This window comes from Populus euphratica, unplaced genomic scaffold (genome assembly GCF_000495115.2).
Source record: "Populus euphratica unplaced genomic scaffold, PopEup_1.0 scaffold220.1, whole genome shotgun sequence".
NCBI classification, from domain to species: domain Eukaryota; kingdom Viridiplantae; phylum Streptophyta; class Magnoliopsida; order Malpighiales; family Salicaceae; genus Populus; species Populus euphratica.
Window position 1 is genome coordinate 118207 of NW_011500103.1, and position 14180 is coordinate 132386.

Sequence of the window (14180 nt, forward strand, 5' to 3'; positions counted from 1 at the left end):
CTAATTCAAAAACTGACAAATGTCGAGCATCCCGATATGACTGGGAGTACCCTAAGAATGAACAAGAAAAATCATGATGGCAATAGAATTTTTTTTTGGTGCAAAACTTGGGTTAGAATCCTGCTTGCGGTACAATTCTCTATTTTCATGTCAGATATTTAAACGTGCAAAGCTTGAGCTTCTGATATCGAAATCCATCGATTTGAAAGCCAAAATTCATCTATGCATATAGGATTACAACTTTGATAGGGATTTAGGGCGAGATATAATCATTTTATAGGACAAAATCAGGTCGCGATCTCGTCGGTCAAAAAGGGTCTCCTGATCTAATTCAAAAACTGACAAATGCTGAGCATCCCGATATGGCTGGGAGTACCCTAAGAATGAACCAGAAAAATCATGATGGTAGTAGAATTTTTTTTGGTGCAAAACTTGGGTTAGAATCCTGCTTGCGGCAGAATTTTCTATTTTCACATCAGATATTTAAACGTGCAGAGCTTAAGCTTCTGATATCAAAATCCATTGATTCGAAAGCCCAAATTCATCTATGCATCCAGTACTATGGCTTTCATGGGGAGTCAAGGTGAGATATGATAGAATCAGACCAAAATCTGGTTGGTCAAAAAGGGTCTCCCGATCTAAATTCAGGAAACTAACAATGTCAAGCATCCTCGACTGAGAGCCTGCCATAAGAACAATGAGCCCTAGGACCCAATCAAGGTGTAGGTCCATTCTTTAATATGTCATGAGTGATAGAATATAGTTGGGATGGTCAGATATTGCACGAACCCAAGTCAGAATCAGGGTCTAAGTTGGAAGAAAACAAAAAAAAAACATTGCGACAGTAGTAGAGCTAGGTTTTTCTAGTGCCACTTTCAAGGAATTTATTTCAACCTTACAGCCCATGTAAAAGAGGAATGAATTTAGCATTATAAAGAATCCTAATTAGCCTAAGAATCCTAACAATTTCGATAGCAGTGGGGAAGGATAAAGAGAGCAGGAGATGGCTTAAATGGGTAACAACAGTCATGGTGCTAATAAGATTCAGATGTTGAAGGAAGAGTTGAGCAAGTCTTTTGCAATGAAAGACTTAGGACCAGCAAAATAGATTCTTGGCATGAAGATCACACGTGACAGGAAGAAGGGGAAACTTTGGCTATCTCAGGAGAGATATGTTCAAAAGGTACTTGAGAGATTCAATATGAGCAACTCCAAACCTGTTTATTCTCCACTTGCAAGCCACTTTATACTAAGTTCTAAGTAGTGTCCTTCAAGTGATGAAGAAAAAGATGAGATGAAAAAGGTTCCTTATGCATCCGCAGTTGGTAGCTTGATGTATGCCATGGTTTGCACAAGGCTGGATATAGTTCATGCAGTTGGTGTGGTTAGTCGATTCCTCTCCAATCCTAGTAAAGAACACTGGTCAGCAGTTAAATGGATACTCAGGTATCTCAGAGGTACTTCTAGTTTCAGCTTATGTTCTGGTAATGATAAACCTGTGTTGGATGGATACACAGATGCAGATATGGCTGGTGATGTTGATTCTAGAAAGTCCACATCTGGATGCTTGATGAAGTTTGCAGGGGGAGCAGTCTCATGTCAATCAAGGTTGCAAAAATGTGTTGCATTATCCACTACAGAGGCCGAATATATTGCTCTTACTAAAGGGGGCAAAGAGTTGTTATGGATGAAGAAGTTTTTGCATGAACTTGGCCTAGTTCAAGAGAACTTTGTATTGCACTGTGACAGTCAAAGTGCAATCCATCTCAGTAAGCATCTTACTTTTCACTCTCGATCAAAGCACATTGAGGTTAGATATCAATGGATTTGAGATGCTATGGAGATGAAGTCATTCATTGTTGAGAAGATCTATACTAATGACAACGTGTCTGACATGATGACCAAACCTCTACCGAGAGAGAAGTTTGAGTTCTGCAGAAGGGAAGCAGGCTTGTCAGAGCCTCCAAAATTGAATTTTACATATTGATTGCTGGTATGGCGAATTCCTCACATGGTGTGTGAGGGGGAGATTTGTTGTGTGTAGTCCCACACCATGTGATGGTGGGACCACCACATTAATTTTCATGTGATGGCTGTCTCTTGGTGTTAATATTAATGTGGTTCGGGTACTGTAGCGGCAGAATTGAAAATAGAAGAGAGGAGAAGAAAATCAAGAGAGAAAAAAAGAAGAAGAGGTAGCAGAGCAGCCTGCGTTCTTCCTTCGATTTGCAGTTCGTTCACCGTTGGATCGGGCTGAGAATTTGACAGAAGCTTCTAGACACGTTGATCTTCATTCTTGATGATTGGATCGAAGATTGGTGGTGTGGAAGCTAGCCTTTTTTATAGAAAACAGGGCTATCAGTATTGTGAGTTTTTCTCAAATAATTCTCCTTTAATCTTGTTGTAATCCAAGAATAAGTTGTTCTTGATGATATATATGTTGTATCCCTTAGTTGAATCTGAAGAAGAATGATTGTGAACCCATTATTTGTTGATAGTGGAAATTTTTAGATGGACAATGGCCCCGTGGTTTTTTCCATATCGGGTTTTCCACGTTAAAAATCTTGGTGTTGATTTTGTGATTATTTGCATTATTTTTTATCATTGTTTGATTCTGTTTTACTGCACAAAGAGGGAAAGAATTGGGACTTGTGAACTGTATTTCATTGAATTGATCCAGGTAAATTGGTATCTGGTTGTTCCTAGTTTTCCCAACAAAACTAAACCATTGGATTCTTTTGACCTTTCTCTAACATTTGATAGAAAGTTCCTGCCTTCAAATTTATGAAGGTTCTAGTTATAAAGAGTCTTTGCTATGACTGCCTTCCCAACTCCAACAATCCCATAGAGCATAGCAATAGTAGCACCATGGGTGCCATCTCGCAACCATGAATTGATATATTTTACCAGATGATCTCTTCCAATGAAATGAAGGGGGACATGAAATATTTTACGATCCAGTTTCTTTAATATTTTATCAGATGATTGGACAAGCTGTGCCTCATACTTGCATCAGAAAGAAAAATGCAATGTATGATAATTAGTAGTCTCTCCGTAAAGTTTAAAAATCTTAGTATCCTGGAAAAAAGAAATTAAACCAGGCTGTGCGTCAATGATTGATTGCTATTTTTGTAGCTATGTTATCACCACATAATAAAACCAAAAAGTTGAAAAATTGAGAAAAAAGTATCTTTTATTTTTATTGTCCTAGTATGTTCTCTGAGTTGGGAGTGTTATAGTTTCACTAAATTGTAGTGGTATTATCAGTTATCGTCTCAATGCTTAACTATAAACCTGAAAAAATTAAGAGCTCAGAACCAGCATTCTATTATTGTGTTATGTGTAGTTTCATCAAGAAATACAACTTACCCCTCTCCTAAAACCATTCCTCCTAAACCTGCAACTTCCTACAAAGCAATCCTCCACCCATTCACTTGCTCCATCTCCTTCTTGAAGCGCTTTTCATGTTCCACAAATGCTGCAGCGAAGCTCCCTGTTTGATTTCTGACTTCAGACGGATCCACGTCATAGAAGACCGGCAAAATTATGTAGTCAGTATTTCTCTTACGTTCCATGATCATTACAAGTTCATCCACGCACCACCGCGACGAAGCATATGCTTTGGAGAACACGATTATTGATATTTTTTATTGTTGTATTGCCTGTTGGAGCTCTGACATAATATTTTCTCCTCTCCCAATTTCATCATCGTCTCTAAATGTGTGAATTCCTGCTTGAACCAGGGCTGTGTAGAGGTGGTCGGTAAAGTTCTTGTGGGTGTCTTCACCTCTAAAACTCAAGAACACTTGATATTTACAATTAGAGAACCGTGAAAATGAGGATTCTTGATATTTCCCAAAGCCATTTCGAGACTAGCAAAGACAAAAAGTTGCAGGATGAATGTCGATAAAGTTCTTGCGGGTGTCTTCACCTCTAAAACTCAAGAACACTTGATATTTACAATTAGAGAACCGTGAAAATGAGGATTCTTGATATTTCCCAGAAGCCATTTCGAGAATAGCAAAGAAAAAAAGTTGCAGGATGAATGTCGATAAAGTTCTTGCGGGTGTCTTCACCTCTAAAACTCAAGAACACTTGATATTTACAATTAGAGAACCGTGAAGATGAGGATTCTTGATATTTCCCAGAAGCCATTTCGAGACTAGCAAAGAAAAAAAGTTGCAGGATGAATGTCGATAAAGTTCTTGCGGGTGTCTTCACCTCTAAAACTCAAGAACACTTGATATTTACAATTAGAGAACCGTGAAGATGAGGATTCTTGATATTTCCCAGAAGCCATTTCGAGACAAGCAAAGAAAAAAAGTTGCAGGATGAATGTCGATAATTCAAGATCGATTGCACAGCAATTAGCTGAAGTATTTATATATGGTTATCTGACTTTTTCTTGAAAACATTTTTTAAGTTATTTCCCAGCAATCAACTCCCCCAAGCCCTTTCAGAGAAATATCTGTACATATTTTAACCGCACTTGCTACCACGCATTTAGAAGCACAGATGGAGCAGGAAAGGAAAGTCATTAAGGATCCCCATCTGGCTATGTAAGCCTTAATTATTTAGAAAGCACACATCTTGTAATCCTTATAAAGCCCACTGAGGTGAATTTGTTAGTTTATAATTTTTTGAGTGGCATAATATGATGAGATGATGAACAAGTAGTCACTAGCAGTGGTCTAATCTAAGTGATCATCAACAAAGAAAACAAGACAGCAGCTGGAACCAAAGTAAACAGGAGATAAGAAAGAGAGAGTACCTGCAAGTTTCCCTTCCCTTCTCTCTTCAGTTGTGGCTGCCGTGCTGTATCAGTAATCTAAGCGGTTCTGCTCCAAAATTTTAAGACAACCCTTCAAGTCTATGTGGCACAATATTATAAATAAAATATTTTATTATATAGGAATGCGAGGTAGAGTTACCAAAAGGGACATTAGACACCCGCATCATCCAACTCATCCACTCTTGCTGTGCGCCTGCTCTGGTCGTATCTCTATCCTCTCGCATCCAAAACCAGCATCAACACCACCCACCAATAAGAAAAAGGCACGTGGAGGATCATGACTCTGAATCAGCTACTGGGTCGGCTACCGACTGGTGTTCCGTTTTGAGCCATTGAGTATTGCTGTGGAGTGGAGGGACATTGAAGCTGCACACTGTTTGGTGACTTTGGCTATAAAGTGTGGGCTTAAGGAATCAGGGATTACAAGTGCTGATGGCAAGAGGGTTATTGTATAAGAATGGAGGTTCGATGGAGTGATAGTAATAGGATTCTGTTGTCAAAAGATTGTGTGAGGTTTCCCGTTGACTTGGCTCGTCAGAAAATTGGAAGAGAACTCGAGCGTTTTTTTAGTTGTTTAAGAGAAAACAGCAAATGGGCTAGTCAGATAAAAAATTACTAATTAAATTTTATCATGTGATATTTTTATTTTATTTTTTATATAAAAAATGAAATAAAAAAGATAAAATAACATGAAAATTGAAAGCTTAACTTATATTTAATATGTCTTATTATAAATACAAATTAATAAAATAATATCATATTACATTTTTGAATATGAAAGCCCTTATAAATATTTATAAATAATAGATCTCATGCTATTTCATGATAAGCTATTTTCATGATAAGCTTTTCAAGAAAAATGAAAAAACTATTTCAAAAGCTTTCCAGCTTTTTTGATTTTACGGTTGAAATCTAAAAATGCAAACCTCTACTGAATGAAACCTAAAATAATACATGTTCTAGACCCTTCTTTGCAAAATTCCAAAAAGTGAGATTGCGAGCCCTGCGTTTAGCATGGAAAGAACAATTATAATTTCTAACTATATGAGAAGCTATTTCTACTTTGGCAACGTGTGCTGCATCATCATCATCATCGCTAGTGTTGTGGGCATTGATAACTTCATCCTTTCCTTCCTCTTCATGCAACCATTGTACACCAACGGTCCTTATTTGGATAGCTGGACCACGTGGACGCACTGAAATACTCACGTCATCACCATTATCAAATGTAGGATCATTGCCCCCTAATTTCATGTGCAATAGCGAATGGATTTCCCGAACACCACGCTCGTACCCCATAGCGAAGACAAAGGCTTGACGAAGCAAAGATCGACCATTGGTATTGTTTTTGATTTCAATATAAACATTATTATAGCCATGGTATGCTGACGTCACACAACTTATTAACAGATTAAAGCCACGTATCCGGTGCGCAGGAGGTGATGAGGATATTTTGAATGAAAAGTTATCTACAAACTCATTCTGAAATAGCCATTTATCCTCTTCTTCCTCCTCATGAAACCACCTCGACTTCTCTTCGTCATCAAAAACAGATACGACAATGTTGAATATGCCATCTATAAATATGATCTGTACCACCGAAACAATGTCTATAAAATGAGCAAAAGAAAAATATTCAAATGTAGATTTCAAAGAAAATAACATGGGCGAGGGAGGACCTGAAATCTCGATGGCTGTATTTGAGCACTAACCGTTTCCATTATTCTGAACATGTGAGAGTCTAACTTTTGGATTAATTCTTGCTTTATCCGATCTTGGAACTCGACTAAGTGATCAAAACCATTTCCTTCAGTCCAAATGTTTGGATTTGCAAGTCCTTGCAGTGAATGGCAAAGGGACACATCTAACAAATCCAAATGGGATGGAAGCTTTGGGAGTGCCTGAAGCATTTTGCAATTTCTTAAATATAGGGCTCTGAGTAGACCAAGATCCTTGATGCTTTCTGGAAGAAAACGAATTGGAGTTCCACTTAAATCTAGACTCTCCAAGAAGCGTGGCAGTGAAAACGAGGAAAATCTCAACATTTTCCTCGTTGAAAACCTAGAGGGAAAGAATAGCTTCAATGGAAGAGATGAAATGAATGATGTACTTGCAACAATTCCATCACTTTGAAGCAACTTGCGCCCCTGATGATGCCCTAACTCCATATTCAGGCTGTCAAGATTTGAGCAACCATCTAAAACCAGCTCTTGAATTGAATTCAATGTACTCATTTCTTCTGGAAGCTCCATAAGACTTGTACAATTTCTTAGATTTAAGATCAACAATCTTTGTAAATCACCAATAGATTCGTGAATTTGAACCAAACGGATGCAGTCTTCAAGTATTAGCTTTTCAAGGGCTGGGAGACCCGAGAAGTCTGGGGTTCTAATGAGATCACGAGAGTGACGGAGATCAAGAATTTTCAATTTTGGAAGAAACTGTGAAAATACATGAATTTAGTTGTTATCAATTGAAAACGAGAGAGATAGCTATAGAGAGACTTGATACATACCGGTTTGCCCTTCCAAGCATCAACTAGACGGCTTCTGGATAGATCAAGAACCACCAGCTTCTCCAAGCACACGTGATTTGGTATGGAGCTCCAAGACAATCCATGCCAACATAACCATATCAAATTCTTGGGAAAGTGCTCAAAACTTCCATGAAAATTAGTGTAGTTTAGTTGGAGAAATTTTATATCTGGCATCTTTCTAAAAGAATCCGTGCTGAGGATGGGAAACAAACTTGATTGGCGAGTTTGTAATTTTCCCCCATCGGAAAAATCAGAAAGCCATTGTTGAAAGAAGTTAAGCCTGCGGCGCTTGCGACAAACCACTGAATCAGTACAGACAACTTCTGCATAATGATCTTCCATTAATGCATGCATATCAATGGTAATGCCACGCAATTTTTCAGCATCCTGCATAATAATATTGAAAGTACATGAGAAAGGAGAGTAAATGAGAGAATATGTGAAGGCAAAACAAATCATTTAAGTAGACATATAAAAAAATTGAGCTACTTACAGTAGTTCCTTTCAAAACTGTAAAAGCATCCCCATGATGCCATATTCTTTGACATTTGGGTGATTCTCGACGTGCAATTTCCCTACCCATATCTCTTACTAGTTGATGCATCCACAACCTTTGATCACCGTTGATTTCAACAAGACATCTATCGATGAGATTGTCAATCCCAAATCTTGCACCTTTATCAAGCCCATCCAGTATCCTGACTGCATCATCCACATCCATTCCATTGAAGAAACATGCGATATCAAGGAATAAGTTCTTCGGATAATCACCATCAAGAAAGTCGTAACTTATTCGAAGAACCTTATGAACTTCAAAATTAGGAATCACTTCCATTTGTTGTAATGCGCTTTCCCATATCTCTCTTTCTTTTCCGGACAATGAAGAGCCAATAACTCCAAGAGCTAATGGAAGTCCATTACAATGATGTACTATTCTCCAAGAGTCTTCTACAAAACCATCAACAGGGTCAGCTTGTCCAAAGGCATTCCAACTGAAAAGCTCAAGTGATTTTTCATCATCTAGCGGTTCAACTTTGCACCGGACCCCCGCAATATCATTAGCTGAAAACAGACCCTTATTTCTGGTTGTTACAATGATTTTACTTCCTTTACAAAGCCAATTTTGCATGCCAATGATTTTATTGAATTGGTCCCTTTTGTCCACATCATCTAGAACAATAAGAGTTCTTCTACAACATAATGCATCCTTAATCTTCAGAATTCCTTCATCAGGATCATTTATCTCAACAGTCTTGTTTAGGATGTCGAAAAGAAGTTGCCTCTGTAGGCAAACTATATCCTTTGACCTAAAATTTGATAGAAAGCTCTTTCCTTCAAATTTATAATAGTTCTGGTTAAAAACACTCTTAGCTATGGCTGTCTTTCCAACTCCACCAATTCCATAGAGTAAAGCAATGGCAGCACCATGGGATCCATCTTGCAACCATGAGTTGATATCTTGTACTAGAGCATCTCTTCCAATGAAATGAAGGGGGACATAAAATATTTTTGGATCCAAATTCTTTGAGACATTCTTCACAATAGATTGGACAAACTGTGCCTCGTGCCTACATCAAAAAGTAAAATACAATGTGGGATAATTAGTAGTCTCTATATAAAGGATAGAAATAAACAATATTTAGCTAAGAAATTAAACCAGGTTCGTGTCCATGATTGATAGTTAAAGTTGTAGGTGTGTTATCACCACCTATTAAAACCAAATCATGATCGAAAAAAGAAGAAGAAGAAGAAGAATAAATTATAAGTATTTTATTTTATTTTTCTTATATGTTTTCTTATCAGTACACTTAACTGAAAGAAATTAAGAGTTCACGACCAGCATTCTAGATATAACTTACCCATCTCCTAAATCCATTCCAGCTAAATTTGCAACTTCCTTCAAAGCAATCCTCCACCCATTCACCCGCTCCATCTCCTCCTTGTAGTGCTTTTCATGTTCCACAAATGCTGCAGCGAAGCTCCCAGTTTGATTTCTGACTTCAGATGGATCCACATGATAGAATACTGGGAAAACTATGCAGTCAGCATTCCTCTTACGTTCCATGATCATTACAAGTTCATCCAGGCACCATCTCGACGAAGCATAGTTTTTGGAGAACACGATTATCGCTATTTTTGATTGTTGTATTGCCTTCTGGAGCTCCAGCTGTATATTCTTTCCCCTCCGAATTCCATCATCATCTCTAAATGTGTGAAACCCTGCATCAACCAGGGCCTTGTAGAGGTGATCGGTAAAGTTCTTGCGGGTATCTTCACCTCTAAAACTCAAGAACACTTGATATTTACAATTAGCAAACCGAGAAGAGTAGGATTCTTGATATTTCCCAGCAGCCATTTCGAGTCTAGCAAAGATAAGACTTTTCAAAGATCTGAACAAAATAAAACGAGTTGCAGGATAGTTCAAGATCGACAGCACACCAATAAGCTGAAGTGTTCATATATTATTATCTTACTTTATCTTTAAAACAGTTTTCAAGTTATTTCCCATCAATCAAATCCTCCATGCCCTTTCAGAAAAATATCTGTACACATGATAGATCTCTAGGCTGAACCAACAAAATCGGTTGATGAGATCATCAATAATTAGTTTCTAACAGTGAATTAATTTAAGTGATTCTCAGTTACAGCAGATTTACATTCCACAATATAACATAATACTAAAAGAGATAAGAGAGTGAGTACCTGCAATCTTCACTCTCCCTTCGCTGATGTTCTCTTATCAGTTCATCAATTTTCTGCTTTTAAGTCAGCCTTACAAGTCGCTGTGGTATGGGCCATTTCCCGCGTGAATCATTTATCACGCTTTTACTAGGGCCTTTAATTCTTGTTATAATCACCAAAAGGGACATGAGACACACACACACAACACATAATCCCTCTCATCAACTCATACGGTTCTTCTTACTTCACCAACCAGTAAGAAAAAGGCCGTGGAGGATCAAGGCTCTTCATATCTGACTTGGAAAGTTTACTAGGGCCTGTAGTTCTTGTTGCATTATTTGAATTGATTCTAGCTTTTTCTTTCTGTTGAAAGTAAAGTAGATTTATGAAGAATTAGTTAAATTAGTTCAACGGTTGAGAATCGGTCAACTAGTTGAAATGAAATAACCGTTTAAATTAAATAAATTGATTAACTGATTAAGTTGGCAAAACTATATTTCTTGTTCAGATTAATATTTTTTAGCATAGAAATGAGAAGGGCATACAAGAAACCTACTGTTTTCTAGCCCCTGAGAAGCATTACCCTCTGCCCAGTAAAATAGGGCAAAGCATTAGCTAAAAGCATTAACTCACACGGTTCTTCTTACTACCTGAAATTTATTTAAGGGTGTTTTTGAAAGTGAAGTAAAGATTGTTTTTTAAAAAAAAATTATTTTAAAATATATTAAAAAAAAATTTTATTTTAAAAAAATTAATTTTAACATTAGTACATCAAAATAATTTAAAAACATCTAAAAATATATAAATTTAAAATAAAAATTAATTTTTTTAAAAACACTTTCAACATATAATATCAAACACACCGTGTGTGTGAATAAAATCAGACCAAGTCTACAACTTGGCCCAAGACATGGGCGAATGGTTTTAAAATTGAGAGAGAAAGGGTGGATTGTAATTTTAAGACAAGTCAACCCTACAAGTCCACTCTCTCTCTATGGTATGGAACGTTTCCGCGTGAGGAATTTTCCATGGCTAATGCCGGAAGCAGAAAGTCGGAGTGTCTAGGCATGACCAGTTATGCATTGAAAATTTTGGTGCCGGGAGTTGACGGCTATTGACCTGGTGAAGTAAGAAAAAAGTTAGAAAATAAACTCCAGAAGTTGATGGCTATATAGTGACATCCTGAAGTAAGAATCAAGTTAGAAAAATTTAATTAAGAGGAGAAGTTGATGGCTATTGACATCATTTCGGCCAAAAATTCTATCGAAAAATTAAGGGGTAAGAAACCCAGACTCTACCCCTTCGTATTGTTTCTGATTTCAAGATAAACAAGACGATAAGAATTGCATACTAACATGGCAGAAAACCATGTGAATAGATCAAAGCCACATATCCGGTGCGCAGCGGGTGAGGATATTTTGAATGACAAGTACTCTACATACTCTTTCTAAAGTAGCTACTCCTGTTCTTCCTACTCGTGAACCCACCTTAACATCTCATTTTCATCACAGTCAAGGACAACATTGAATCTGTTGCCCTAAAGTTGTATCTGTTCCGTCAAAGCAGAATTTATAAAATGAGCAAAGGGAAAATTTTCTAGATATACAAGAACAAAAATGTAGAGTTGAAATAAAGCAGAACTTATAAAATGAGCAACGGAGATCAAGAATTTTAAATTTTGGAAGAGACTGTGAAAAAACTTGAAATCAGTTGTTGTCCATTGAAAATAAGAGAGATGCTGTATAGAGAGACTAGATACATACCAGTTTGCCTTTCCAAGCAACAATTAGACTAGTTCTGGATTAGATAAGGAGCCACAAGCTTCTCCAAACAAAACTGCTTTGGTTTGGATCTCAAAGGGAATCCATGCCAACATAACTACATCAAATTCTTGGGAAAGTGTTCATAACTTCCGTAGAACTTGTGTAATTTAGCTGGAGAAATTTTACATTTTGCATCTTTCTAAACGCGTCCATGCTGAGGACAAGAAACAAACTTGTTTGGTCAATTTGTACTTGTTCCCCCAAGAAAAACTGAGAAAGCCACTATTGAGAGAGGAATGTAGGAAGAAGACATTGTTGAAAGAAGTTAAGCCTGCAGTGGTTGCAGGCGAACCATTGAATCAGTACAGACAATTTCTGTACTGGTTCATGCATATACAGGGTAAGGCCACACAATTTTTCAGCATCATGCTTCCAAAATATTGAAAGTGTATGAGAAAAGAAAGTAAAAGCATGAACTTTTTAAGATGCCTAAATACAATGTAGATATGAAAACAAAACTAGATACTTACACTTGTTTCTTTCAATACTGTAAAGGCTTCCATGTGATGCCATATTCTTTGACATTTGGGTGATTCTTGACGAGCAATTTATCTTCCCATGTCTCTTACGAGTTGATGCATTTATAAATTTTTATCATTTTATTTTAACAATTTCTACAAGACATCAATCGATGAGATAGTCAATCCTAAATCTTGCATCTATACCGAACCCATCAAGTGTCCTGACTGCATAATTCTCATCCATTCCATTGAAGAAATAAGCAATATCAAGGAATAAGTTCTTCTGATAATCATCATCAGGAGAGTTCTAACTTTTTGCAAGAACCTTTTGAACTTGACAATTTGGAATCACTTCCATTTCATGTAATGCGCTTTCCCATACTTTTCTGCTTTTACTAAAAAATGAAGAACCAATAGCACAAAGGGCTAATGGAAGTCCATTACAATGATGTACTATTCCCCAAGATTCCTCCATAAAATCTTCAACTGGGTAAGCTTGTCCACAGGCATGCCAACTCAAAAGATTAAGTGATTTTTTGTTATCTAGAGGTTCATCTTTGCACTTGACACACTCACCATCAGCTACAATCAAAGCGTTTTTTCTAGTTCTTACAATGATTTACTTCCTTGGCGAAGCCAATTTCGCGTGCCAACAATTGCATTGAAGTGGTCCCATTTGTCCACATCATCAAGAACAATAAGATTTCTTCTGCAACATAACGCATCCTTAATATAATCCCTTCATCAACATCATGTATGTCATCAGCATTGTTTAGGATATCTGAAAGAAGTTGCCTCTGTAGGCAAACTACACCATTGGATTCTTTTGACTATTCTCTAACATTTGATAGAAAGATCCTGCCTTCAAACTTATGAAACTGCTGGATATAAACACTCTTTGCTATGGTTGTCTTCCCTACTCCACCAATCCCATAGAGTATATCAAAGGCAGAATTGTGGGAGCCATATTCTTGCAACCATAAGTAGATATGTTTTACTAGAGGATCTCTTCCGCTGAAATGAAGGGGGATATGAAATATTTTAAGATCCAATTTCTTTGAGACCTTGTCGACAATAGATTGGACAAGCTGTGCCTCATGCCTGCATCAAAAAGAAAAATGCAATATATGATAATTAGTAGTCTCTCTATAAAGTTTCAAAATCTTAGTATCTTGGAAAAAAGAAATTAAACCAGGCTGTGCGTCAATGATTGAAACCGAAAATGGAATAATGTAGAAATCATTGCTTTTTTCAAGTAACTAAGAACGAAAATATCAGAAAATGAGAAAAAAAAGTTTCTTTTATTTTTATTTTTCTTTAATGTTCACTTAGTTGGGAGTGGTACAGTTTTTTATTAAATTGGAGAGGTAATATCAGTCATTGTCTAAATGCTTTACTACAAACCTGAAAAAATTAAGAGTTCACTACCAGCATTCTAGTCTTATGCTATGTGTAATTTCATTCAGAAATACAACTTACCCATCTCCTAAAACCATTCCTCCTAAATCTGCAATTTTCTTCAGAGCAATCCTCCACTCACTCGCTCCATCTCCTCCTTGAAACGTTTTTCATGATCCAATAATGCTACAGCGACTTCAGATGGATCCGCATCATAGAATACTGGCAAAACTATGCAGTCAGCATTCCTCTTACACTCCATGATCATTACAAGTTCATCGAAGCACCACCTCGACGAAGCATAATCTTTGGAGAACACAATTATCGATATTTTTTTATTGTTGTATTGCCTGTCGGAGCTGACTTGATATTTTCTCCTCTCCCAATTTCATCATCGTCTCTAAATGTGTGAATCCCTGCTTGAACAAGGGCTGTGAAGAGCGATCAGTAAAGTACTTGTGGGTGTCCTTGCCCCTGAAACCCAGGAA

General features: G+C 37.1%; 2 protein-coding genes and 1 long non-coding RNA gene across 5 annotated transcripts in view; 1 reads left to right on the plus strand and 2 right to left on the minus strand.

The window, feature by feature from the left end:
* The window catches only part of LOC105109519 (TMV resistance protein N-like), a 22346-nt gene extending 12213 nt beyond the window's left edge, over nucleotides 1-10133 (minus strand). Inside the window, exons 1-7 of the mRNA XM_011004251.1 lie at nucleotides 10032-10133; nucleotides 9188-9718; nucleotides 7822-8896; nucleotides 7308-7715; nucleotides 6472-7233; nucleotides 5733-6382; nucleotides 5655-5671 (exon numbers count right to left, since the gene is read on the minus strand). Of these exons, the coding sequence (XP_011002553.1) occupies nucleotides 5735-6382; nucleotides 6472-7233; nucleotides 7308-7715; nucleotides 7822-8896; nucleotides 9188-9684 (3390 nt within the window). The 5' untranslated portion in view covers nucleotides 9685-9718; nucleotides 10032-10133 and the 3' untranslated portion in view covers nucleotides 5655-5671; nucleotides 5733-5734. The remainder of the gene's footprint in view (nucleotides 1-5654; nucleotides 5672-5732; nucleotides 6383-6471; nucleotides 7234-7307; nucleotides 7716-7821; nucleotides 8897-9187; nucleotides 9719-10031) is intronic.
* The window catches only part of LOC105109520 (TMV resistance protein N-like), a 38170-nt gene extending 24205 nt beyond the window's left edge, over nucleotides 1-13965 (minus strand). Inside the window, exon 1 of one of the 3 annotated variants that reach the window (XM_011004256.1) lies at nucleotides 13774-13965. In XM_011004256.1, the coding sequence (XP_011002558.1) occupies nucleotides 13774-13790 (17 nt within the window). In that variant the 5' untranslated portion in view covers nucleotides 13791-13965. Of the gene's footprint in view, nucleotides 1-3369; nucleotides 3470-13773 lie in introns of those variants that run through there. The other 2 variants (XM_011004255.1, XM_011004257.1) reach the window with 2 other exon arrangements.
* LOC105109517 (uncharacterized) lies at nucleotides 4040-4861 on the plus strand. Its single transcript, XR_839270.1, has 2 exons — nucleotides 4040-4178; nucleotides 4317-4861. It is a non-coding gene; the product is annotated as an uncharacterized LOC105109517 (long non-coding RNA).
* Nucleotides 13966-14180: the final 215 nt, after the last annotated feature.